The sequence below is a fragment of the Sminthopsis crassicaudata genome, chromosome 2 (assembly GCF_048593235.1).
Source record: "Sminthopsis crassicaudata isolate SCR6 chromosome 2, ASM4859323v1, whole genome shotgun sequence".
Lineage (NCBI taxonomy): Eukaryota > Metazoa > Chordata > Mammalia > Dasyuromorphia > Dasyuridae > Sminthopsis > Sminthopsis crassicaudata.
The window spans coordinates 290,761,177-290,786,639 of record NC_133618.1 but is presented as its reverse complement, the minus strand read 5'-3'; the positions used below and the strand labels follow the sequence as shown (position 1 = coordinate 290,786,639).

The following is a 25,463-nucleotide window of genomic DNA, read 5'->3' as shown; positions in this document are numbered from 1 at the left end:
TAAATATGTGGGCTATGTTACAAACATCAGGTGGCACTTTACTCCAAGTATCAAATTTTTCCTTCTAAAATCTAAAGGAGTTAACATAAACTAGAGAAACAAGAAATAGAACCGCTACATTAAATAATATTATTCTAAGATTTGGGTAGTACACTTTCAGAGCAATCACAGTTTCCATAATCCAAAACTGTACCAATTCTTCCAAACTGAGTTATAAAAGAAGAAGCAACTTGATTCATGAGGGACATTCAGTGAAGGGGATGAGATGGAAACAACATGTGCCCTTTCACTGACTGCTCCTTATGTATAGAAAGCCACCCTATCTTACCTCTGCTTTTAGAATCCACAACTTCCTCCAAGACTCATCTAAAGTACCATGTTCCATAGGGAAGTCAAAGATATTTTTTATAGTAGTAAGTTTATTTATTTTTAATACATATTGCTTTATGAATCATATTGGGAGAGAAAAATCAGAGCAAACGGGAAAAACCATGGAAGAGATTTAAAAAAAAATAATAAAATAAAATAAAAAAACAGAAGAAAGAAATGAGCATAGCATGCATTGATTTATATTCAGTCTCCTTTGTTCTTTTTCTGGTTGTAGATGGTACTTCCTATCCAAAGTCTATTGGAATTGCTTTAAATCATGAACTACTAAAAAGAACTAAGCCTTTCATATCTGATCATTGCCCATTCTTGCTACTATTGTGTACAATGTATTCCTGGTTCGATTTGTTTCCAAAAATACTTTCTTGGTTTCATTAGCTGCTAGTATTTTCCCTAGTTACTGTGTATCTACTTTGTGTGTACCTTTACATAAATATATTTATACATGCTTTTTTCCATTAGAATTAATCAAAAAAAAAAAAAAAAAACAGTAGGTACCTACGATGTGCCAGGAGCTATGCTAACTGCTAGGGATACAAAAGACTCAAAAGATGGTTCCTATCCTCCAGAAGTTTACAATCTAACAAACTGGAAGACAAGATGCAAACAAATACATACAAAGCAAGCTATATACAGGATATATGGGAAATAGCTATCAGAGGAAAGACACTAGAATTAAAATATGTTGGGAAAATCTTCCTGTAAAAGATGGAATCTTATTTTGAATTCAAAGGAAACCAGGAAAATCACTAGGTAGAATTAAGGAGGGATAACATTTTAGGTATGATAACAGCCAGGAAAAAAAAATGCTTAAAGCTACAAGATAAGAGTGTCTTGTTCATGGAACAGACTAAAGAGTAGATGATAGGGAGCAAGGTATAAGAAAACCAGAAATATTAAGAAGGATTGATTATAATGGGAGAAAATGCAGCATTTGGGGGGATGATAGGGATTTGGTGGTGTGTATTGAAAAGGGGATGATACAGTCAGACCTGAACATTAAGAAAATCACTTTGGAGGCTGAATAGAAGATAAACTATAGTGAGGAGAAACTTTTGGCAAACAGACTCACCAGAAAGTTATTGTAAATAATCCAAGCATACTGGATATTGGAGGATGGGGTAGGAGTTTGGAGAGTTGAAGATAACTCATAAATGATAACTATAGCCTGAGGAATGGAGAGGATAGTATTGCCTTCTTTAGTACAAGGTAAGAAGAGATGCAGGTTTTGGGGGGAAGATCATGAATTTTATTTTGGAAAGGAATAGTTTTAAATGTCTATTGGACATCCTTCCTGTTGGAGATGTCTAAAAGGGAATTAATTAGAAATGAGATGGTGTAGGTTAGCAGAGAGTTTGGAGTAGGACAGACTTGAAAATCATGAGCATAGTCATTGTAATTATCTATGGGATAGGATATCATGGGAACTGAGGAGATCACCAAGTAAAATGAAGGAAAAGAGAAAAGGGCTCAGAACAGAATCCTGAAGGAGACTTATAGTTAGAAGGGTACAATCTGAATGAGGATCCAGCAAAGGAGACTGAGGGAATGGCTAAATAGACAGAAGGAGAATCAGGAGAGAGTAATGTCTTGGAAACCTAGAGAGAGGAGAGTATCAAGGGGGAAAGAGTGATTAACAATACTAAATGCTGAAGAGAGATCAAGAATGAGGATTGAGAAAAGACCATTGGATTTGGAAACTAAGAGATCACTAGTTACTTTGAAGAGAGTAGTTTTGGTGCAATGAAAAAGAAGCCCAGTTGTAAAGGATTAAGAAAAGTGTAAGAGGAAAAGGAAGTGGAGACATCTATCACAGATGGACTTTTTGAGGAAATTATCTACATAGGGCAGAAGAAACACAGGATCAAAGATAATGAGGGTTTTTCAGGATGGAGGAGATATGCATATGTTTACAAACAAAAGGGAATGAACAGACAAGGATATGTTGAAAAAAAGTGAATGCAAGCTCACTGAGGGTAGGAGTATTATAACTTTCTCTTTGTAACCCTAGCACATGCTAGGCACCTAGGCACCCGTGGCAGAGGATAAGCAATATATATTTGCTGATTTGACCAATTGATTATTTACACAAATAGGAGTGCATGTATATATGTGTGTAAAACATATAGTTATTTATACATATAAACATGTGTACCTATATACACAAATATATGCAATAGTATACATATATATATATATATATATATATGGGATTAGCTGGGTGTTCACTGGATAGAATATGGGCCTATGTAAGGAATATACCCTCCACTCAATTGCCAAGGTGATTTTTCTAAAGTAGAGTTTCTGACCATATCACATATCCTATCCTCAACTCAATGAGGCCCAGGAGCAAATATAAACTTCTTTGTTTGGCTTAATGTGGCCTTTTCTTACACATATTTTGCTTCCCTTCATATGCTCTAGCTACTGGCAGTTCATCAACAACAACATTCCCCATTTTCCCATCTTTCTGTGGTTGCCCTAGATGTCCCAATGCCTGAAACATTCTGCCCCTCACTTCCATCTTCTTGGATTTCCTGGCTTCCTTCAAGATTCAGTTCAAGTTTCCCTTTCCACAAGAGACCTTTCCCTAGCAGGGATTTTGTAATTTTGCAAATAAAGTTACAAAAATGTTCACATTCTTTGACTCAGCTTCCACTTCTAGACTAGGCACTTATCCCAAAGAGGACAATTTGTAAAACAAAATATTCCAGAATTTAGAGCAGTATTTTTAGTATTAGCAAAGAATTAGCAACAAAGTAAATGCTTATTGATTAGGGAATTTCTAAACAAGTTATAGTAGACAAATATAATTGGATATTACTGCACTAGAAAAACAAAGCATAAGAACACTAAAAGCTGTGAAATTTTAATGATCAAGTAAGGTCCCAAAGAAGAGAAATGAAAAAGTTCCTCCTTATTCTTTGCACAGATTGAAGACTATGAATATGGAGAACATATATAATGCCAGCCTTTCTTTCACATGTAGATTAGTTCTACCTTATTTCCTTTCTTCCTTTTCATTCATTGTTACAAGGGAGAGCTCTCTGGGAAGGAGGAATGCAGGTGGAAAGAAAGACATTGGGAAATGAAGGTGATGTAAAAGAAAAAGTCAAGAGATGCCAGTAAAATGTTTTTAAAATATGAGACAAAATAAAATACAGATATGAAATTTTAAGTGGTCTCAAAGCTTTATTTCTTTCATTTATAATGCCAAACCATATTTTCCTACATAGTTTTTGCTTCCCTCTCTCTTATTCTCTCCCTTTAATTAAAGTCATTTAGTTTCAAATTATATGTTGACTTAATTTAGAAAACTCTCAAGTTATTCATAAATTTTTCCTCCTTTTTCATCTTCTACAAGAGATGTTGACACAAAACCTGGAATTATGATAATGGCTGTTTTCGTTTATCTTTATAAGTAATATAAGACAAGATGATCCACTATATCATAAAATGAAGTTTGTTGTTACCTTTGGCTGCATGGTAAAACAATTTTGCCAACATTTTCATTCACCTTTCCAAATAGAACAAATAAGTTGTCCTTCCATTTAGCTGCAACTTCCATATGTTTTTTGTGTATCATTTATATCAAGAACATCAATGTTTTCTCTAGCTGTGCATTAATTAACTCAATGATTACTAGACAAAAATCTCAAATTAAGAATATCTGCAGTTAAATTAATGTCTAACACAATCTAAATACTATGTGCTTCTTAGGATCCCCTGCTCTCTTTGTCTGCCAATCCAACAACCTTAACATGAAAGCAGGCAAGAACTACATATTTGTTTCATGGGTTATTATAAACTAAGAATCCATCACTAAGTAGGTAAGCTTCTGGTGACAGACTTTTTAGTACAACTAAAACTTTCATGGATATGATATTGGGAATCTTTCTAGCTTGGTAGAATCTGCATGGTTTTGTGCTCTGCTGCCATAACCTGAGAGTCCAGTTACCTTCATGCTAATAAGAAAAAATTAAATGGGGAATTTTTTTTACATTAGCTCAAAAACTAAAAATTTCAGAATGTTAGGTCTAAAAGAGGACTTAAAATGGAGATTGTTAGAATACCAAACTCTTGACTTGGAAGAATTCTTAGAACAAAAAACATAGAATGTTAGCAACATAAGAGACCTTAAAATAGAATTTACCAATATATATAGAAAGGCTGAACTGAAAGAGACTTTAGGATCCAACAAAGAAGGTTGGAATTAGAAGGAACCTCTGAAATTATCTCTTTTAGCTAAGTATACGAAAGCTCAGGGAGATGAAGCAACTTACCCAACCCAACATAATTATTATGAAGACTTCCAGTCTCAGCCCATTGCCCTCTTCTATCATACCACTGTCTTTTGCATGGATAGAGTTATAAATGTTTTCATAACAATAAAACTTAAACATGCTGAGGAAGAAATAAAAGCTGTCCATACAGTAGGATTTTTCTGAACCTCCCAGAAGCATTCTGATGATTACCAATATAATCACTGCCTTCATACGCAGCATGGTTCCTTTTTCTTTAATTTGTAGGTTTCATAGTTACATATACATATATACAGACACACATAATTTTTCTGATACCTCTTGTAACTATGGTGAAAATATTGTGAAGTGTAAGCTTACTTGTCAGTCATCATTGTGGGCTGCTCATCAGTGAAGTCCTCTGGTGCAGGTACAAACATGCTGACTATACTGGGCGCTGATAGCAGGCTGGACTTAGTAGCACCTAAGAGTATGGTAAAGAAACAATTGGTGAAGACAGTTTGGTTAATGCTTGCCTAACAATAGACTTTCTCATTTTCAAAAATCCCCAACCAGCCCTTTATAATACAGTTTCATGGAGATAGAACCAAATTTCCTCCCTTTTTGTTACCCTAAGTTGCATTTTGAAAAAAAATACTTAAACTTAACTATTCATTTTTTTAAAACTATGATTTTGTTCAGTTTTCCTTACAGAGTTCCAGGAGTTGGCTACCTATCTATTCCACTATTGTTCTATCCTTCTCAGCTCTGCAAACACCAAGGTAGAATTGTGAGTTAATGGGGGAAAAAATGATGATAAACTCACTAAGAAGGCAACTCTCCTTGAGGAGTTCTATTTTTCAGTTATGGACATGAGTGCAATGGGGACTGCAAATAATGAAGGGAGGTGGAATAGAGAGAGCCAAGAAGGGAAAAAAAGAAAGAAAACAATTGAAAAATCCTTTGCCACATGATCTCAAATTCACCATCTAATAAGTTCCATTTTTATATATCCTAAGTAAAGTTCAGAGTACTAGAAGTGGTAAAGAGGCTACTGCAAAGACCCTAAGTCAATAATAAAGACTAAAGCAAAGATCACTGTTAGTTCTTGTGAGAATGTCATTATCTTCTGGGAATAGTCAAGTCTGGTATTCTAATGCATAGAACAATCCCAGAAACTTAAGTTTTTTTGCAATTAATAGCTATTAATTCTATTATATTTAGGATCCTACCCCAATCATGACTGTTTATAACAACTTTCCCCCTTTGACATAATACTTTATTTTGTACCTAGAAAATAATATAATTATCATATGATATTATTTGTTAAAGTTATTTGCTTATCTACTAAACTATAAGCTCCATGGGGACAAAACACCTTTTATATCTTACACATAAGCTAGCACAATAAGCATTTAATAAATGTGTTAAATCCATTTGAATGGGAAAAAACAACTAAATTTAGCTATGACCATCTTGGCCTCTGTTTACAGAGGTTCATTTGGGGCCAACAAATGAGAAAAAGAAGATATGAGAAAATCCTGAAAGGACCAGAATTGCCATTAACTTCGAAAAACATGTAAACTGAAATAGAAAATCAGCCTGTTCTTGTTCTTTGAAAAGTGAGGAGAGCAGGAAATATTCTGTCATCTGTCTGAAGTAGAATGTAGGCAAGGACTTGTATTGACCTTCTCCCTGGTCTGGAGAGGAGAATAAGTCATGTCGATCTGGACATGGTAGATAGACTTAGAACAAGCTGGTGGGTTACCACCACTTGAAACCCAGCTCTGTGACCACAAATGGCAAGAAACTTTGAATTCCACTCGGTGGTGCTCTCAAGAAGCAAAAGCAGAGAATGAACTAACCTCTCATTCTTAGCGGGGGTCCTTCCAATTCAGGATTTAGGCACATTGGCACATTACACTGACGCTTCCCAGGCTGTATCTGTTCTGTGGATAAACAGAGCATTTCAATCTCCAGTGCTACAGCATGGTTCACAACATGAAGATATTATTTGATGAATCTGTTGATAATTTTTTAAGGCAATGCCCAGGATCTTAGGGTAAGGGAAAGTTTTGTGTTCTGCTATATTAACATGCAAATTGAATTCATCAAAAAGAGATCACCTAACAACATTAAAGAATTCTGTCTTTAAATAAATTTCAAACTTAAGATCTTCTACTTTGAGATAAAGCATCAATGTCAGGTCTCAGGAAGAAATGTTTTATGCACACATACACACATGCACACATACACACACACATAATCAGAAAAAATTTAAATCAACTAAATTAAGACTGTGACCAGATATAAAGTGAGGAAAAATGGCCTGAGAACATGCATAAGCTTGTACTAGAGAGAAAATGTATATAGAGCAACAGTTAAAAAAAAAGAAGAAGGAAGGAAGGAAGGAAGGAAAGAAGGAAGGAAGGAAGATGGATGCTTAGGAAACATTAACTGAAAATAATGATGAGGCAAAGAAGCAAGATATCCAGATGAGAGAGATGAAGCCATAATGCTGGCTTTGCCAGATGTCAGATGACAGCCTTGGCAACAGGGAAGCTCTGAGATGCCTCTTTAGAGACTGGGGGGAAAGGCATCCCCTCAAAAGACTGTCAGTTCTGTCTCTTTCTGTGTTGGGACACTATTATGTCTGCCTGCTGCTTAGCCAGATTAAAATTCTGTTTTTCTCTCTCTTGACTTTGTCCACTTAAAAATCTGACTTCCGTCACCTGCTGCACTTCCTAGGGTTTTTGCATTTTCTTTTACAGTGGTACAGCTTGCCCATTAATCAGTGGTTCTCTGCTGCCCCCTGCTGAATCTGTAATCCTACCAGCTCCTTGCCTGATTATCTCTACTCTTGTTAACTTTAGAACCTCGGGCTTCCTGAAGTTATGAAACTAAGAATATCTGTTTTGCTGGGTTGCGATTTTTATTAGTTTTACTTTCCCTTGTGATTGTAAAGCTTGTTCTTTTAGAAATAAGTAAGACTTTGAATAGAAATCTGTTCCATGAATGTGACATAGTAGTATTTTTAACAACTAAACTCTAAATGCCCCTGCTCCACCCTGCCAACTGTGCCCTCCCCACTGCAATCCCTCCCCCCAGTGCCTAGAATAGGACACCTTCCTTACACATAGGTAGCTAGATGGCACAGTAGACAATGCACCAGACCTATAATTAGGAAGACCTAAATTCAAATCTAGTCTTAGGCATTACTAGCTGAGTAACATTAGAAAACTCACTTAAACTTCTGTTCACTTCATTCCCTCATCTGTAAAATGGCACAAGATTTATTATATTGGAAAAATGAAGTAATTGTAAAGTTCTTAGCACAGTGCATGGGACATAGTGGGCATTTATATAAATGTGTAGCTATTATTATCAAAATTCACATAGGCAATAAGTAGACAAGTTAGTTCCATATTTTATCTAAAATTTCCATCTTATTTGCTATCTGATGCCCAACACAGTATACTCTGTGAATAGTAGGTATTTAATTAATTGAATTAAAAGAGAAAAAAAAAGAAAATCATATTAACCTGATGTTTTGCATCTATGAATGAGCCAGTAACCTATTTATTAGGAAAAAAACCATTCTTACATAATAAGGAAAGTAAGCATCTAAAGCTAATATGTGATAGAGCTAGGACTTGAGCATAGGTGTTCTGAATCCAAGTCCAATGCTCTTTCTTCTCTACTGCTCTGACTCTTTTATAAAGGGCCGCTTACAACAAGAATGAAGAAATAGAATTCTTACACCAAGATAATTTGAGAACTTAGAAGATGGAAAAATAGCCTACAGAACTGAAGTGAAGAAAATTCAAATAGTCTCTGAACAGGGAGTGTGAATGAAATATTACACCAAAGCTTATATTGAGAAATGAAAAAAAAAATCTGTCAAATAAATCATTTGGTATCATGTAGATTCAAAGTTTGTTTATATTCAAATTTCCATCATTAAAAAAAATCAGGCAAATGAACCATACATGTTAACACTGCCCAGGAGAGGTGATCCAAGCTAAAACATTTACTAAAGATTATAGAAATGTATAAAGATAATTGAGGAACTGCTCTGTCTTGAAAAATCAGAATCCTCATAGCCAAAGTATCTACTTATTCGGGCCAGAAGTTTAATTATCATTAATACAATGGACCATGTATGAACTACCATTCTGATCATATTTTCTATTCGATTTTCTGCAATCTATAAGGGAAAAAATACCTTGAGACAGTCATCTCTTTAATTCTTCAGGAGCTAATAACTTTTAGATTATTCATGTTGCTTGTTTTTTCCTCCTTTCTTTTTCTATATGGCTTAGAATTAATTCATACCAAAGGGATAGCAAAATTAACTTAGGATATGTGGGTTCTTGTGAAGACTTAGAGGAAAATAGGCACACAAACAGCAAAACTACTACCTAATATAAGAATCCTAGAATGTCATACTTTGATGAGTCCTCAGAGACCATCACTTATTGAATCCCTTACCTGAAGTAAGAATCCCCTTTCTTCATGGAAGGATTTTCTGGTGCATTCAATGATATATATCATCTCAACTCAACATTATTTAGGAACTGATATACACTGAAAATATCAGCATTCAGCACATTCTATCCCCAAAATAGAAGGAAATTTATGGGAGAAATAGGATGAAGTATCTAAGTCAGCTTTCAGATCTTGGGACATCACTGGTACAATGACCAAGCGTTTGTTTTTGTGAAAATGAAAAATCTCTGATCATGAAAGAATAAAACAAACAATAAGCCCAAAGTAATGATCAATATCAGTTGAGCAGTATAACATAGAAGTAGAATGAGTGCTCAACTTAGACTCAGAAGATCTGGGATCAAATCCTGGCTCTGACACTTAACTAGCTGTGTGATCCTGAGCAAACCAATTGTCCCTGTGCCTCAGTTTCCACATCTGTAAAATGGAGATGATAATACTTGCAAAAACCTAACTTACAAACTTGTTATGAGAAGAGTGCCTTATAAATCTTAAGTACTACAAACATGTTAGCTATTATTTTAAAGTAGCATGATGTAAATGATGGCCCGCACATCGCAAATTGATAATTCACAGATTTACACGTGGCCTAAGCAACATGATATTGTGGTAAACATGCTAGACAGGGATTCAGAAGAAACTGGGGTTCAAATCTCACTTCTGATATTTATTAATTATATGAGCCTCAGTTTCCTCAACTATAAAAGGGGGATAATCATTCTGGTAACATTTATCGCATGGATAACATCCTGCATGTAAAGCATTCTACAAACCTTAAAGAACTATTTAAATGTAAATAATAATGTTTATAATTATCATTATCATCTTCAATGTTATAAATAGGAAAAATAAGACATTTTCTAGCATAAATTGTGGCAATCCTGGCTCAAGACAGCAACATTTTAGAATATGGGGGTGAAGAGAACAGTGGTATATTATTGTCCTTATTGTAGAAAAGAAGAAATTGAGGCATAGAACCCCCAAAACTAGCACAAAACAAAGGCATATTGACACTTAATGCTTTAAATACAGACCTAAGCACTTATTTCCTATTCAAAATTTATCACTAAAATTCCAGGATTTAGGCTGATTTATGTAATATGACAAAATTGGGATGAGGTACAAGTAAATCATATGAGAATGAGGGCACATTGTGGCAGCCCGGTGATCTTGTTGATCAACCATAAACCTAGTGGCCAGTGATGAATGTCAGTGACAAATGAAAAATGGACTATGGATGACACATTTTTCCTTTTTTTGTAACATCACAAAACAGAATATTTAAACCACTTGGCCTTTATGAAAACAAATTTGGGGCCCTCAAAAAAAAGAAAAAAGATGTGTGGCACCAGGATTCTAGGAAAGTTTAGAAAGATTCCATAATTGCCTTATTTTACTACTGCCTGAACAGAAGGACAGGAAAGATACTTTATGTTAATTATAAAAGATAGGGGATGATATCAAGAGTGATGTTAGCTGAGTGAGGGGAAAAGAGAGAAAAGAAAAAGCTCAACCCACCAGTGTCCCAGTTGCTGATGTTGTGAGGGGCGCTAGACTGATGTTCCAGCTGTCGCTTCATTAATTGGCTCATTGTCAGAGCTCCCAATGATCCCCTTTTCATCTGCCTATACTGAGCTATATGGGGGAAATTAAAAATTGGTTACAGAGGGGAAATAAACTTCAGTATCACACATAGGAATGAAAATCTTATATCTAATATTAATTCAACATTCAGCAGAAGTTTATTAATGGTCAGTAAAACTATATGTTGCTGTCCAGATGAAAGAATAACTGTGGTATATTATTTTAGATACTCTCTTCCTTTCAGCTATGGAGATGGTGCATTCTTAGCAATTTCTTATTAGTCAGCTGGGAATATAAGCAACAACCAAAAAAAATTGTACCTATACTTTATAATTCATTTTTCTTTGGTTTCATGAATCTTCCCAGATAGTGTGTCAATCTCCAATCTTCACAACATTCCCATGAGATTCCAGAGAGAAGAAAGAAGAGGAGAGAGTAGAATATCCCCGTTGTAGAGATGAAAAAACTGAGGCACAGAGTAATTAAGTGACTTCTCACAGATCCCACAAGTCAAGAACTGGTATAAAATTAAGGAAGATTGACTCAATCTTTGAGATATTACAATTAATATTTGAATATTGGTCTATTATTTGAAATTTGCCACTATAAAAAAAATTGCCTTCCTAGGAATTTTAAATGAAACATTAGCAAATATTTCCCCAGTGAAGTAAACTATTTTTTGCAGTTTGTGACATGTTCCTCCAACTAGGAAAATAATATAGAAATCCATGGGTTAAATATTTCATTAAGTAAGTTAAAGAATTAAGAATTCTTGAATTTTGTATTCTGTTTCAGCATGACATTTCACTTATCATCCTGTAATTCTGAAATACTCATTCCATCATTTTTTCTCCAAGTTTAATGAACATATGAATATCTATAGGTGTTTAGCTGATTGGCACCATATTAGCATATTTTCTATTTCTCAAGACATAAAATGTACCCTCTGGCAATAAAACATGATCATAAATTATTGACGACTAAATATAAATCATTTAAAGTAAAGTATGACTGATATTCTTCTCAACAATGACAACTTAAAATCACTTTCCAGATTCTTTTTGAATGGCATTAACAGTTTGTTAGCTTAGCTTTTATGATATGGTTAGTACTATTATATGACACTGAGCCCAGGTCAAAAGAGTGGGATTCTTGTGTCAGACAAATAAAATGGGAAATTGACTAGAAAACTTAAGACAAACTCTGTTCATGAAAAAAAAGTACCTTATTAGGAGTTATATTTATCTGAATTGCTACCTCAGAAAACTGAATTCAATAAATAGCTGTTAAGATTTCATCTAGATGTTCTTTATCCTTAAAATTTTTTGTCACAGATAAATCAGTTCTACATATGAATTTTTCCTACATATACAAGCATAAGAAACACCCAAAATCAGACAATATACATTTTAAAAGTTTAACAAATTTAAAGATTACTCAATCATAGAAGGGCTTCAGGTCTCAAAATTCTTTTCTCTAATTACTACCATTTTTGTTAAGATGATTAGTACTGGGGATCAGGAACTTTTCCTATCTCTATATAAGTTTGTAAAATTACTTTCATTAGTACAAATAGATGCCAAATAAATGCTTCTGATGGTCAAGATTTATTTATTGGTAATCTATAGTAAGCACATGAGTTAATTAGCTTTATTAATAATTTTAAATTAATTCAATATTTTCTCCTTCAGAGCTTTCTTAAAATATACCCAGCTTGGAATTCTACCAAGGATTTGAAAGATCTAGTTTTTGAGGCTCCTTTCATAAAACTACAGAAAGGAAAACAGCCCTCCAAAAACCTTTCAGTTTTTACTGCTTTGATTTTAAAAAGGATATTTATCCAGTTATCAAACCCATTCTCTTGATGAAATAAAAGTAATTAGATATAGAACTAGATACAGAACTGACAGTTCATCCATTGTTGAGGGTATAAGTGACTGTTAAAAATCTAAGAAATGATTTCTTAGATTATCCTTACTTTGTTTCATAGCTCTAAGTAAAACAACTCCACTAAAATAGTAGAGATTAATATGGGCATTTAGAATAAAGGATTTCATTTCTCAGGACATCCTTATTTTTCAGGGTGGACCCAGTGAAAACTAATATTAACATGTTCTTATCTACAGGGAAATAAAAAGATATTCAAACAGAGAAAATGACATTGTCAAATTATGGACCAAAACACCCTAATAGGTAATGAAATATAGAAATTAGAATGAGTCAACATGACTCTGAAAGGAGAAGCACCAAAGCCAATGAGTATAAATTAAAGAGTGAGATTTCAGGCTCAAATAAGGAAGGACTCCCTGATAATTAGTGCTGTAGAAAATGGAATGGGCTGCCTCCACTGGATGGTAAATTCCATATTCATCAGGTAACTTCAGTCATTTATAGCAAGTGGGCCAAATTCATCTTTCCAAAGGTTTTTGTATAATCCTCAAACCAAAAATGATTTTAATGTTTTAAAATACAAATGTTACTTCCTTTTCCTTTTATACAGTAGCAATAATAAAATGAGGTGATCAGAAAATTAAGCCTTCCTAGTGTCATGGATTCTTCCTATAGAAGTATATCATTCCTAATTAGGTAGGCCAGACCTCTGAGGCTCCTTCAAATGTTGGATTCTATGGTTCTGCTTGAGTTAAATTTCCAATATCTTTTACTTTCAATTTATCATCTGTGAACCTATGGGAACACAAAGGCAAAAGTCACATAGATTGGGCAGGCATAGATAGGCTGTCTGCATTGTTACAGGGAACCCCCCTATAACTACTGAGATCACAGCTTGACTGGAATATTATTTCACAGGATATAAGGTCTTTATGGACAAAAAAATCTAAGGCCAAAAAAAATAGGGCAGTATGGAAACATTTTTAAGAACCACTCTAAATTATATATTTTTTCTTTTTTTGACCAAAATATGTGGGTTGAAACAAAAACCTAATTTAACTGGAAACAGTTATCATTTTGTCTTATATAAAATCTGGGAAAGGTTGAGGAGGAGAGAATAGCAATCTTGGAGACAATTCTAAGTAAGATTTTTTTCTATAACTTTTTTAATTGTAGTATCTATGACAGCTCCAGAACAATCTGCCATAACTATTATTTCTACAGCAGATTGGATGTAGATTTCACTTGAAATAAAAGGTCATACTCAATTATAATTCTTCTCTTGGCTAATTAGCTTGGTTGGCAACAAACCAGGATCCATATGGCCCACTGATCCCCTCAAGATGTTGAACAATACTATATCATGTTAAGCTTTAGGACCTCTAACTAACAGGTAAAAAGCAAAGAAACTTAAGGTATTAATAAAATATACTTCCATATAGAGGCTGAATTTTGAGTGATGTACCAGGTGATAACATGAAACCAATGTGATGAATGGAATAATTATATTCATATCCTGAAGTCAATGAAAATCTTACTTGATATAGAAGAATGGCTACTTGTTTCTGGAACGCCTGCTTCTAAAGTTGGTGCAGAGGAAGATTCCCTGGGCATTTCCAAAGTTGAAAGTCCTTTAGCAGAAGGATCTATGAAAAGAAATACTACTTAAAACCTCAAAAATGGACTGAAGAAAATAATCCAAGAATAGTTTTCACTCTCTTCTGTCCCTTATATTTTCAGGAGAGTCTCAACTCTTCACATATCTTCTAGTGGTAGGACTAGAGAACCCATAAAGATTTGTATTCAAGTCACTTTTGCTATTTGTGAACCTGTTCTTTGAGAAAACCACCCAAAGCATTTAAAAGGCAGATTCTGCTCAGTGCTGTGTGAGTGGTGATTTGATCTGAAATCCTGGACAAATCAACAAATTTTATGACCTTGTTCATCTAACAATACTTTAAAATGTCAGAGCTGAAAGGGATCTTAGATAATCTCATCTAATCTAACTTCTTCATGGTATGGAGCAGGAAACTGATACCCAGAAGGATGAAGGGATTTTTCCCAAAGTTGTTAAATAAATTCATGGCTTGTATTTGTTATTTCATAAGCACAAACTTCATAAGCAAGTGGCAAGATATTCTTATTTCCTCTACTATTTAACAACAATATGCCAATTGTTCCAAGGTGAAAAGGGTTTTCTCATTTTCTTCTCATTTGCCCAGAATCAATGGGAAATGAATTCAGTTTATTCTGCTAATAAATTGTTATTTAAGCACCTAAAAATTTTGTTTTTATTTTAATTATTTGGATTGAAATTTTCTAAAAAATATATCATATACTTCCCAAATTTCTTAAATTTTGAAAATATAAAAGCATTTAAACTTTTATTAAGTAGGAATCATCCTTATTTATTATATTCACCAATACAATACAGTATAATATTGTGATGTTCACAGATTCAGCTAAGATGGGCAGAATAGTTTTCTCCTATACTAAACAGCCCCAGAGTGTAGTACTTTTTAAAATTCTTATAGGAAAAAAAAAAACTACTTTTTTATCTGGAAATGTTGCAACCTTGGTAGTTCTTGATTAAATCCCAAACATCAAGAGATTTCTAGATAATTTTATTACTTTTTTTCAAGTTTAAATATTTCCTTCTAAATCCTAGCTGAGATTGTCAATTTGCTTTACTCTAAGAGATATATCCCCGCACTTTTGCCTTTCCTCAAACATTTTTAATTAGCTTTAGATTAGGATACTACCATGAATTCCAGATATAAAGTGCTATCTACATAGACTGCTTCAAGAATTCTTCCATTTTTAAAGTGGTTTTCCACAATGCCTCAGATAGTAAGCAGACACTTGGTAGTTGGCCTCCACCTACAAAGTTTCCTAAGAATTAGTGGTCATTCATAGAAACTATAGTATAACAACAACTAAAATGACTATGTTCATTAAAAGAATAGGAGGATAATGGCAAGCACAACTAGGACTAGAGTCAGAAGATTTGTATTGAAGTTCCAGCTTTGCCTTCATACTTATTTTTTATCCTCATTCATCCCCAAAGAACAGATTTTTTTTTGATTGTTCCCAAAAGTGATTTTCTGAACCAGCTTTTCCCCCAGGCTTTCTCTTTAGGATAAATATTCCTCTTGCATTCATTCCTTCTCTTTCAGTAAAGTACAAGACTATCAATAAAAATAACATGATAAGAAGGTTTAAAAGTCACATTCTATCAATTCCTCAATTAAATGGTTTTAAAAGAAATTCTAGCTGTACTCTCCTCTTGAAATACAATCCTTATTGTCTAACAGTAATCTTAAGTATGTCACTGAGAGAAAGTGAAATGTAATGGATAAAGAACTGACCTCAGAATAAGAAAGGCTACTTCTTTACTGGGAATTCCCCATTCTTATAAAATTATTTTGACTTGAAAAACAAAGCAAAACAAAATCTACCCATTAGGTTACTGAGTTATTTTAGGCAAGTTTTTACTCTGCCTTCTCTTTGTTTATTGCTGACTTCCTCTTTTGCAGAGAATAAAACGTTATCAAAAATGAATTCTGCATGGCTTGAGCATATCAATAACCTCAGTCTCATTTTCCTTATCTGTAAAAGGAAACAATTCATTGTAGCTCAAACGTTCTCATCTAGCTCTAATATTTTATGATCACATACTCAAATGCCCTTTTCCCAAATTAGCATTTTTATATATTATATCCTAACATTCAGCAGATGTATATTCAGGTGCCTTTTAGCTCTAATATTCCATTAATCTCTCTTATTACTCTATTAGAGGAACTATGCCTTCTATTTTCAATATCAGCAGATTTCCTTGTTGAATGAATGAAATTATTAAGATAGATATGAATAAGGATGAATAAGAAAGACACCTCGCATATAATGCCTAGATTATGTAGCTACTACATTTCTGTACTCTATACGCGTGCAACTAAGAAAGAGGAAGTGACAAACTATCATTAAGATAAGACAGTAATTCTCTGGCTGCAATAATAAGTCTAGCTCTAAGTTGCCCAAAGGTACTCTTATTTAAAAGTCATCATAGCCTTTGTTTAATAATGCCAGATATAGTTTTCTATCTTCTGTAAATTCATTTAGTTAGCAATTGCTTATTATGTACCATCTATAGTGGAAAAAGAGTCAGAAGACTTGAAGATTCTAGTCCTAGCCCTGCTACTAAATAGCAAAGAGACCCTGCTTGAGCTAATCACTTGGCGTCTCTGGGCCTGTTTTCCCATCTTTAGCATGAGGTAGTTGGAATAGGTGATATCCAAGATCTCTGACAGCTGTAATTTCTATGACTCTCCATGACACTAGTAGGAACTCAAGAATAGTATCTAGCACCCTACAGAGCAAGAAATAAGTAGTTAAAAACAGAGATTGTTGCCAAAGGAGACGAGTGCCTACATGTCATTTATTTTCATAAGATAATAGCAAGAGCATTGGATTTGAACCTAAAACACCTGGGTTTCTAGCTGTGGGTCTGTCCAAGTAAGTGATTTAACTTCCCTGGACCTTCATAGGCCTTTTTATAAAACAGGATTTGGGAGGAGGTATAAAATAGATAATATTGCTAAAATCCTTTCCAGCTCTAAACTCTATAGCTACTGTTTTTTGGAAATGATCATTTCTAATAAGTTCTATTTCTTCTGGTAACAAATTAGAATGACAGGGAGACAGACAAAGAGAAACAGACAGCGAGAGAAGAAAGAGAGACAGACAGATAGAGACAGAGAAAGAGAGAGAGAGAGAGATACGCAAGCAGCAGTATGTTAGTATTTCAGGAAACTTGAAATATTTTAAGATAATATAGGTCTACTGGTACCTGAACTGCTCACTTTGATGTACTTAGAAACTGTGTTTCCTGGAGAACATTAAAAATGCCATTCAAGCAAAGAACTGTAGTGTCATGACCATACTGTCATCATCAAATGGTATTTATTAAGCATATACATGCCCCTGGATCTAAATATAAGAATCTTGATCCCTGTGGATTACATTAGTTGTAACTAAAAGTGTTTTGATTCCTGATAGCTAAGAATTTCTAAAAATCCTTGCACATTTAGCTAAATATATAATCAGCTATGAATTTCAAATGAGTATACAGTCAACTCTCAATAATTCAGGGCCTTTTCATCTGTCCCATAACTTATCTGAAGACCTTCATTTCTGCTCCTTCTTTGAGGTCTCTTACTGTTCATTAATGGGTGTACAGGAAAAAATGGAGATCTATTTTGCTTCTTGGAGCAGCTTTTGTGAAGAAAAGAAGCAAAATAAGTGGCTCAAAGCTTTAGGAATATTAATTCTCTCTTATAAACATGGATAATTAAGAGTTGACTGTAGTGCTTAGAAGACAACAAAGACTGTATGACATGTAGGCAGCCAGTAAAACCACATCTGAATCCAGCATGCTATTTGGAGCAGGAGGGAGTCAGGGTGGTTTCTGAAGCAATTATAATGTCAGCTTACTGACATTATAAGAATAAAGAGTTTGATGCATATTCAGGGCTGGAATTCTATCACATGTGCACAAACTTAAGGAAAGACTCAGAGGGTGGGCATGTGTGTAGTTATGCAGAAGGAAGAGAAATGTGCTTACCTGACTCCTTCTGCTCTCCCAGTTTGTCTAGAATGTTGAAGGAAATGTCCAGGTACTCTCTCTGGATAGCACTGACTGCAATCTTCCTCTGCTTCCTTTGCCTAGGTATGATCTGGATCTTAAATTCAGACTCCTCAGTTCCATCCTCTCCTGTCTTATGCTCAGCATTCTGCTCTGTGTCAGATTCAGCACCAGCATCAGGCTTTTCACTTTCAGACTGACTCTCAGCATCTTCAGGAACTTTAAGGAGGACTGTTTTGGCACATGAACTTGAGCTTTGTTCACCTTCCTTTTCTTCCTCCATGCTAATCTCAGTACTATCATCAATTGACATCTCAGGAAGGGCAAAAGATTTCTGCAGAAGGTCTCGCTTCTGCTTCAGAGTGAGAGGGCTACCACAGGAAAATTCTTGAAGTGCCTCCATCTTTGACAACTCTTCACCATCTTTTGGCTCTTCAGAAAGCAGGGGAGGGGGTTCCTTTTTCCCTGATGACTGACTATTTCTCCTGTCTTTAGAAGTAAAATCTTTAGAGCAATCTTCTATACTAACTTGCACAAGAGGAGTTGTACTTAAACTGAGCACAGATGGTCCAGTGGGAGTTGAAGGAAAAGACAAAATGTTTTTAGTAGAGACACCCTCAGTACTTTGTTCCATCGTTTCCTCCTCTTCATCACTTTCCACTATTCGGAGAGGAGGAAGAGGCTCAAAGACAAGAGAGTCACTGTCTGATGTGGAGAGGATAGAGCACTTTTCATGCCCTGATGTGGAATCTGATGACAAATCAATAAGATCTAAATCCTCTTTAGGAGTAGAAGGTTTTTCTGGAGAATCAACTTTTACCTCAAATGTCTCCATGCAATTTAATCTGACTTCTGGTATTACTGGTCTTCTGGTTTCCTGAAAACCCTCTACAGTAGGGTTCTCAGGGATTTCTGCATTGTCCAGCCTGGTAGAAGAATTCTGTCTGGGTCTTCCATAATCATTATGTCTGTGTGTGATGTAAGCAGCATGGGTAGATGGCTTATCTATATCGCACCGGTCTATGCAGGACTTCCTACGATGCTCATCTAATGTAAACAACAGGGAGTCTGCATTCCCTATATCAAGAGATTTTTGTTTTAAAGAGCGCAGCTTTTTTTTCTGAATGCTTTCTTCTCTCACACAGCGTAGAATGCTGTCTTGAAATGCACCAGTTTCTCTATATTCAGCCAGTTCTATTTCACCTGATTAAAACAGAAAAAGCTAGTACTATTTTACTTGACGATTTCACTTTTTTCCCCTCATGCTCCAGCACATAATTGGCATAAATCATAATCCACAATCCCAGCACTACCAGTGGGGAAATCTGACTTTTTGGGCAAGTTCTTAACAAGGCTTTCTAATTGCAAGAACAAGATTAGAACTGCGCCATGGCAGAGCCAAAGTGACCCTCTATAGTTTGTTTTTGCAGACAATTAAGTTTCCAAATAATTCCTCAGCTCTGTTCAGTTGGGCCCTAGATGGGGTTTGTTTGGCTGAATCAGATCTAAGGAACTGTATTCAGGTTGTGTGGAAGAGAAGCAAACATTTTGCAACAAATCAAATTAAGCAATGGCCCTCTGAGACAATCATGACAATTAATGATGTATCTGTCAATTCTCGTATATATATAAATATATCTATATATATACTGTTTGTGCATACATATATATCAAAATCAATAGTATTAAAAAAGGTGTAATAACATAATCAAAGTAAGTTATAGCCTAAAACAAACAGTAGAGTACAACATTTCTGCATAAAATTACTAATATAAAAAATTTCATACTTCTCTGCACATTCATCTCAACCGGTTGATATTTCACCATTTTGCTGCCGCCTATCCTTTTCAATCTTGCAAAAAAAGTTTGAGACTCCTTATTGCAGGGTCCAGTAGGTGTATCATGAATATCAGATTCATCAAAAACACTATCTTCCTCTAATTGGGGAGAGAAAGTCATAATTACACTTAAGAGACTCCACCATCTCTTAGGCTGTGTCTACACTAGTGTTTCCATGAAATCATTTATGAAATTAAGTTTTGAGGAAAGCATCTATATCAGTGTAATTTAAGTCATGGTTTAGTACTATTTCCAGATTTCAAAAAATGCAGCAACCTACCAAGAGGTTGCCCATCATACTTCATGCTATTGCATCATTTCTCAATACCCCAATATGGTCAAATGGGAGAAGAGAGTTGTTAAATGCTCTTAAAACTGCATGATACTTTTTCTTTATGCTTGGGAAACTGGCTAAACCAACTTATTTTCTTTTTTTGTTTTTTCTAAGTTTTTGAGTCTATTTTGACAAAAGAAAATTAAACTAAATAAGATCACGTTAGAATGTGTGATTTTTTTTTTATTTCAGGGTTCTTAAGACTAGTATAGACACAGCCTAGCACTACATGCACCTTTAACTTTGTAAATGCAAAATACTGTACTCTACATTTGATAATGAAACACACAACACATAAAAAGCTTATAAAAGCCATTTGTTATCTCAAAAGCTCCACAAATGATTATGGACTGAAGAGAAAATAAACAAAAACAAAAAAACAAAAAAAAATCTCCTAATACAAGTAAGATTCTTTCTCTGTGGTATTTATCACATTACTGTAATATTCGTCATGAGATTCCCAAAGCATCTTGGTTTTTTAATAGTCCTAAGCATCAGACTTATTCTCACATATATTCTCTCTCACACACACACACACACACACACATACACACACACACATTCATTTGTTTAGTGTCCTTGTCTGAATGCCAAATCCTCTATATCTCCCATAGGCCACTTTTAAATCACATATAGGACCATAGGCAATTTAATGGTGAAAACAGCAAAGATCCAGAGAATTCTTTCAGAAAGTCCACTTTCTTTCATATTTTTATTGTGCCCAAAAGGCAACAAATTAGCAAGAAAAAAAAGTACTGACATGCATCAAACACCATGATTAACAAAAATGGCATTCTATTCTTACTCATCAGGTCTTATATATCTCAAAGGCAATTTTGTAGGTTTATTCACAATTAAATAATAACCTTCGGCCTGAATTTAGTATAACCTGGTTTCTGGAACCATTTTTTTTAATAATAACCACAGGGTAACCAAAGTAAGGGGAAAATAATCTCACTTCAAGGTATCATTTTTACCTTACTTAAATTCTGCAAATTAATTTGACATCAAACAAAATCCACTGACAAAACTACATATGTTGAACTTTTTAATGAAATGAAAAATAAATGCTTACGATCAATTTGCCTTTAAGGCCCAACTGCTGAGCTATATATAGATATAGAATTGCTATTGTCATTACTCGAAAAAAATTATGTCCAAATCTACTTTTATATGACAATACCAGATATGTTGGTTCCACATCTTAGCTCTCCATTTGGCAAAGTAAAATTCAAGGAATATATGATTTCCTTTTAATTCCATTCCCAGAGTTTGAAAATATTGTTTTTTAAGGTGGTAAATGAACATAAAAATATGTCCAACCCTTGTCCCAAAACAGGAGGTAAAAATCAGTATCCAGATCAAGCTAATCTATAGAACATCTAAGAGGTTAGGTAAAATCAGGGGCCAAACCAGAGAAGATTTTTGGTAACCTTAGTAATCCACTTGACCCATGCACCCCACTCTAGTGTTGCCCCAGAACTTTGAACTGAATCATATAAAAATACTCTAACTTCAGTATATAGTGAACTATTACCACCAAGGTGAACTAATAGTGTTTGGTTCTTTCAAAATTGTTATCTGTAGCCCCAAAATTCATTAAAACATCAATTAGCCCCCAATAGTTCAGATGAAGTCAATTTAGCATTAATTGTGGAAAAAGTCTCTGTTCTTCAAATCTGCTGCTTCAAATCAGAATTTCTGATATTAATTTCATTCTTTTTTAAGATTTATTGTTTAATTTCAAGAAAAATAATTACCTTGCAAAATGCTTAGTAAAACAAGGTTATTATAATCTGTATGCTTAAGATATTTATGATTTACTTCCTCACGAAAGAGCAAATGAAATAAAAAAAATAAAGTGTTTTGCAAATTTTAAAACATTAGCTATTACTATGAACAGAACCTTGAATTACCAATACAGACCATTTATTATGATAGATGAAAACAGGAGATATTTTCAAGCCTAAAATCCATTAAATTTTTGATTATGATTTCAGAGACAAACTTGAGAATTTCAAAATGATGACTCCTTAAAGTGCTGGAAAAACAAAACATCTTTTTCATGGTATGTCAAAGAAAGAAATTTCCTAACAGTTTTGAAAAGATTCACAAAGGTTTCTTCAATATTAAATACAAAATTTAAATATCAAATGAATCATAGAGAACAATACAATTCATGTCAAAAGAGACTGGTAATTTCTCCTCAAGGAGCATTTGAAAATGCAAAAAGCAGTGTTAGGAAGGAAAGTTTTAAAAAGAAATGTAGGATCAATATGTAGCTTAACTCTTAAAGGTCCCTTCTCTCAAACATATCATGCAAAGTGTATTAAGCAGAAAAGGGAATAAAATTCAGGTTCTGAAAGTACCTTTTTCTTTTTCACTGTATCTGCTGATGTTACTGTTGTCACTGTACAAAGGTCCTGCAGTAGCATGAGGTCTACAGCTGTGATACTGTGCGTTGAGCGTATTGACTGTTATGTGGATCAGATGTAACATAACTTTGCTGATATCACAATCTCGGTATGGATACTGTATAATAAAATGAAATATGTTATAGGCAAATATGTGAAATATTTCACAATAATATTGTGAATTAATTTATTCTGAAAATATTTATTGATTATTTACTATATCCAAGGTTTTCTCCTAGAAGCTAGGTATGCAATGCCAAAATCAAGTCCCCTTTCCTTCTGGAACTTACTATTTCCTGAGAGGATACAATAACTAATCATATAAATACAAAGTAATATAAAGTAATTTCAAGAGGGAGGGAGGGAGGGAGAGAGGGAAAGAGAAAGGGAAAGAGAGAGGGAGAGGGGGAGGGAGAGAGGGGGGGAAGAGGGAGAGGGGGAAAGGGAAAGAGAGAGAGGGAGAGGGAGAAGAAGAGAGGGAGAGGGAGAGGGAGAGAGGGAGAGGGAGAGAGAGAGGGGGAAAGGGAAAGAGAGAGAGGGAGAGGGAGAAGAAGAGAGGGAGAGGGAGAGAGGGAGAGGGAGAGAGAGAGGGAGACAGAGAGAGGGAGAGGGAGAGAGGGAGAGGAAGAGGGAGAGAGGGAGAGGGAGAGAGGGAGAGGGAGAGAGGGAGAGGGAGAGAGGGAGAGGGAGAGAGGGAGAGGGAGAGAGGGAGAGAGGGAGAGGAAGAGGGAGAGAGGGAGAGGGAGAGAGGGAGAGGGAGAGAGGGAGAGGGAGAGAGGGAGAGGGAGAGAGGGAGAGGGAGAGAGGGAAAGGGAGAGAGGGAGAGGGAGAGACGGAGAGGGAGAAATCAGGCAAGGTTTTATGGAGAAGCAGAAATGAGGAGGGCATACAATAGATAAATTCAAGAACACTAATACAAATCAAAGAAGTAGGGCATGAAACATTACACGTGGAAAAAAGCTAGCCATTTAGCTTAATGAGAGCAGATTATGTATGAAAGGGATTAACAGGAAATAAAATTGTAAAAGAAGGTAAAAACTATAGAGAGCAAAGTTCACAGTCTAGTATAGAGATATTAAATAAAATCATAAATAAATAAACAATATTTCATGTTAACTTGCATCAGGTTCAAGGCATGAAGTTCATAATTGATAAGGGAGTTTTACAATCAAGATGATTTAGGCTTTGAAAGATGAGTAAAAATATAGTATTTAAAGAAGAAGGCATAAGCAACAGCCCAATAAAGCTGGAACATATACATTACATTCTGGAAGCAGGAGAAAAAAACAATTTTTTATAATTTATTAATTTTATAATTATAATTTTTTTGACAGTACATATGCATGGGTAATTTTTTTACAACATTATCCCTTGTATTCACTTTTCCAAATTTTCCTCTCCCTCCCTCTACTCCCTCCCCTAGATGACAGGCAATCCCATACATTTTGCATGTGTTACAGTATAACCTAGATACAATATATGTGTGTAAAACCAAATTTCTTGTTGCACAGTAAGAATTGGATTCTGAAGGTATAAGTAACTTGGGTAGAAAGACAGTAGTGCAAACATTTTACACTCCTTTCTCAGTGTTCCTTCTCTGGGTGTAGCTGTTTCTGTCCATCATTAATCAACTGGAACTGAATTAGATCTTCTCTATGTTGAAGATATCTACTTTAATCAGAATACATCTTCACAAAGTATCATTGTTGAAGTGTATAGTGATCTCCTGGTTCTGCTCATTTCACTCAGTAGGAAAAAAAAAAACAATTTTGCTAAAGAGTACATGGGGATGGGGTATAAAAATCTCTTTATCTAGATTGTAGAAGGCTGGGGATGGATCTGGGTAGTGAGGAATAAAAGTGATTAAAGCCCCTCAGTCCCTCATTAGAATAGGTCTACCTGTTATATTTATTCTCTGATTAATTGTTAACCAATCAGAGTTAGTTTCTACCTGTCAGGAAGCACCCACTCTTCCAAGGATAAATATATATATGCCTAAGGAGAGCTTCCCCAATTATCTTTGATATACAAGATAAAGTCAAATGACCATTTTAGTAATTATCTGCTAGTCATAATTAATAAAAATTATTAATTACCTAGAAAAAAGAGTATATGGAAAGTAATGATATGAGTCAAAGTTGGAAATGTAAAATAATGCCCAAATGTAGAGAACCTTAAATTACAGACAAAGGAGTTTGAATTATGCTAGAAAAAATAGGGAGCCAGTGAAGTTTTTTGAGCAAAAAGAATGTAATATCCAAATCTAGATATACTAAAGAACATTCTAAGATAAAGACAAGACTAAAGGGAAAATAAATCTGAGGCAGAAAGCTCTTCTGGGAGTCTAATACAATAATTTAGTCAAATGAAGGTCTTTACTAGTGTGGTAACAGTGGAAACAGAGAGGGAAAAATGGATTCAAAATAGGTTTAAAAAGAGAAAATCATTGGACAAAGTAATTGACTGGATAAGAGAAAAAAGGGAAAAGAAGAGTCAAAGGTTTCAAACATAGGACATTGCCTAAATTTGCATAACAAAATCCCACTGTAATATCATTTGACCACAGGACAGACTAGCCTAGTTCAGCCTAGGAATATTCTATATTATAGTCTAAGGTTTATTTT

General features: G+C 34.6%; 1 protein-coding gene across 13 annotated transcripts in view; it reads right to left on the bottom strand.

Moving 5' to 3' along the window:
* The window catches only part of UNC79 (unc-79 homolog, NALCN channel complex subunit), a 318,327-nt gene that overhangs the window by 97,659 nt on the left and 195,205 nt on the right, over nucleotides 1–25,463 (bottom strand). For 8 of the 13 annotated variants that reach the window (XM_074289679.1, XM_074289683.1, XM_074289680.1 and 5 more), the window contains 7 exons: nucleotides 22,795–22,957; nucleotides 20,040–20,189; nucleotides 18,232–19,455; nucleotides 14,150–14,257; nucleotides 10,656–10,772; nucleotides 6,494–6,577; nucleotides 5,010–5,112 (listed from right to left, as the gene is read on the bottom strand). In XM_074289679.1, coding sequence (XP_074145780.1) covers nucleotides 5,010–5,112; nucleotides 6,494–6,577; nucleotides 10,656–10,772; nucleotides 14,150–14,257; nucleotides 18,232–19,455; nucleotides 20,040–20,189; nucleotides 22,795–22,957 — 1,949 coding nt within the window. The remainder of the gene's footprint in view (nucleotides 1–5,009; nucleotides 5,113–6,493; nucleotides 6,578–10,655; nucleotides 10,773–14,149; nucleotides 14,258–18,231; nucleotides 19,456–20,039; nucleotides 20,190–22,794; nucleotides 22,958–25,463) is intronic. The other 5 variants (XM_074289684.1, XM_074289688.1, XM_074289692.1 and 2 more) reach the window with 3 other exon arrangements.